The 2,010-nt window shown below is 39.4% G+C and overlaps 1 protein-coding gene across 1 annotated transcript; it reads left to right on the top strand.

Annotated features, from left to right (window-relative positions):
- The first annotated feature begins 1,236 nt into the window (after positions 1 to 1,236).
- LOC145009608 (uncharacterized) lies at positions 1,237 to 1,701 on the top strand. Its single transcript, XM_078968273.1, has one exon. The coding sequence runs from the start codon at positions 1,237 to 1,239 to the stop codon at positions 1,699 to 1,701; it is 465 nt and encodes a 154-aa protein (XP_078824399.1).
- The last annotated feature ends 309 nt before the right edge of the window (positions 1,702 to 2,010 follow it).

Below are 2,010 nucleotides of genomic sequence, written 5' to 3' on the forward strand. Positions count from 1 at the left end.
TAATATTAAACGAGATATGTCTATCTTTTATGATGGGGTCAATGTCATGACTAGACAACACCTTGATTCGCAAGGACCACTCACGAAGAAGAATCCAAACCAGGTCAAGGAACTAATTGAAGAATTCGCAAAGCACTCTCATGAGTATCATAACCCAAGGCATGATGGAGTAAAAGGCAGTGGAGGTACAAATTTTGAAGAGATGGCTACCATGATGGCAATCCTCAACAATATGGATAGAAGATTGACCCAAATAGACCAATCAATTCATGCAATTCATGTTGGTTGCGAGAGATGTAGTGGCCCACACTTGACAAAACATTTCCATTTGGATGATTATGGAAATAAGAAGGCTCAAGTTTGCTATTCAAGTGGGGACAAATATGATGAAGATTGGAGGAAACCAAAGAAGGAGTGGTTGCCTTATGATGAGTACAAGAAACAGAAGGAGGAGAAATTCAGGTAGACTGGTCGGGGTTTCTATCAAAAAGAGCAATCACCAGCTGAGAAGAAAGCTGATTTGGAAACTATGTTGGTTCGTTTCATGGAAGCTTCAGGAAAAAGACACGATGATACTGATGCAACACTCCTGGAACAAAGGGCAATGATGAAAGAACAACAAACTTTGATGAAAAACCATCAAGCCATGATGATTGACTAGCAAGCATCATTGAAAAATCAGCAAGCCTCCATCAATAACCTTGAAGCTCAACTTGGACAACTTACAACTTTGGTGAATGAGAAGCTATTTCCCCAATATCCTGAAAAGAAGACTTAATCCCATGTCATGGTGATTGATAATAAAGAAAAGGCGATGTCTGAGTTCTTATAAGCCTTAGAAGTGCAGCCAAAGCCATCTGAACCAAAGCCAAAGAAATTGAGGCTTGAAAATGGAAAAGCTGCTGAAATACCCAGTACACGTCGTGAGACGAAGTAATAACGTCATGGGCTCGGTCTGAACATAAAATTTTTGTATCTGTTCCAGCTTATCATCCACCTTTGCCATTCCCATCTCGAGCACATCTCATTCCACTGGAAAGGGAACATTTGGAGTTTATTCAGCAAATAAAGGGTATTCCTATTAACACCCCTTTTATCAAGTCACTTTTGAAAATTCTAGAATACGCGAAGTTCTTACAAGATCTAATAGACACTCGTCAAGAATTGAAGAAGAATTCCAAAATAATTATTAGTGATCAAAGCTCCAGAGTTGTACTGGGAGAGATACCAAAGAAGATGGGGGATCCTGGATACCTCACTCTTCCATGTGATTTTGGTAATAATTTGAAGACTTATGCATTATCCGATTCTGGGGCTAGCATAAATTTGATGCCATTTTCATTCTATCAAAGGCTAAATATTCAGAAGATGAAGGCTACAAAGATGACAACCCACATGGCTAATCATTTAGTGACACACCCAAGACGGATTGTGGAAGACATCCTGGTTAAAATTGGGAAATTCATTTTCCCAATTGACTTTGTGGTAATGGATATGAAAGAGGATGATAATGTCCCAATCATTCCTTGTCGCCCTCTACTTCATACTGCTAGAGCTCTAGATGATATTCGTGAATCCAAACTTACATTGAGGGTTGGTGATGATAAGGAGACCTTTGGAGTACAAGATGGATTTCAAGGAAATAATGTTCAAGGTGAAGTGTTTAATATGGATGATGATAATGAACTTGAAGAATTGTAGAAGCTCATGGAGGAAGAAATCAAGACAATTCATCAAGTGAAACGCACCAAGCCAAGAGCATCTGTTCCACTAGTCTTTGAGGTGTTTGCTTACAAAACACTGACATCTTTGGTAAGTGAGGAGAGTGATGAGATATCAAGTGATGAAGACGAGGTTACATCAAAGGTGACAAGTCCAGTGGTAAAGGAAGAGAAGGGTACTATAGAGTTGAAGCGTGAAGAGAAGTTAGAGACTAAAGGGATCAAACACAAGCTCGATGGAGACGAGGTCAAAGCTAAAAAGGAAAATTCAAAAAAGGCGAACATTCGG

Source organism: Lactuca saligna, chromosome 1, assembly GCF_052625555.1.
Source record: "Lactuca saligna cultivar CGN05327 chromosome 1, ASM5262555v1, whole genome shotgun sequence".
Classification (NCBI taxonomy): domain Eukaryota; kingdom Viridiplantae; phylum Streptophyta; class Magnoliopsida; order Asterales; family Asteraceae; genus Lactuca; species Lactuca saligna.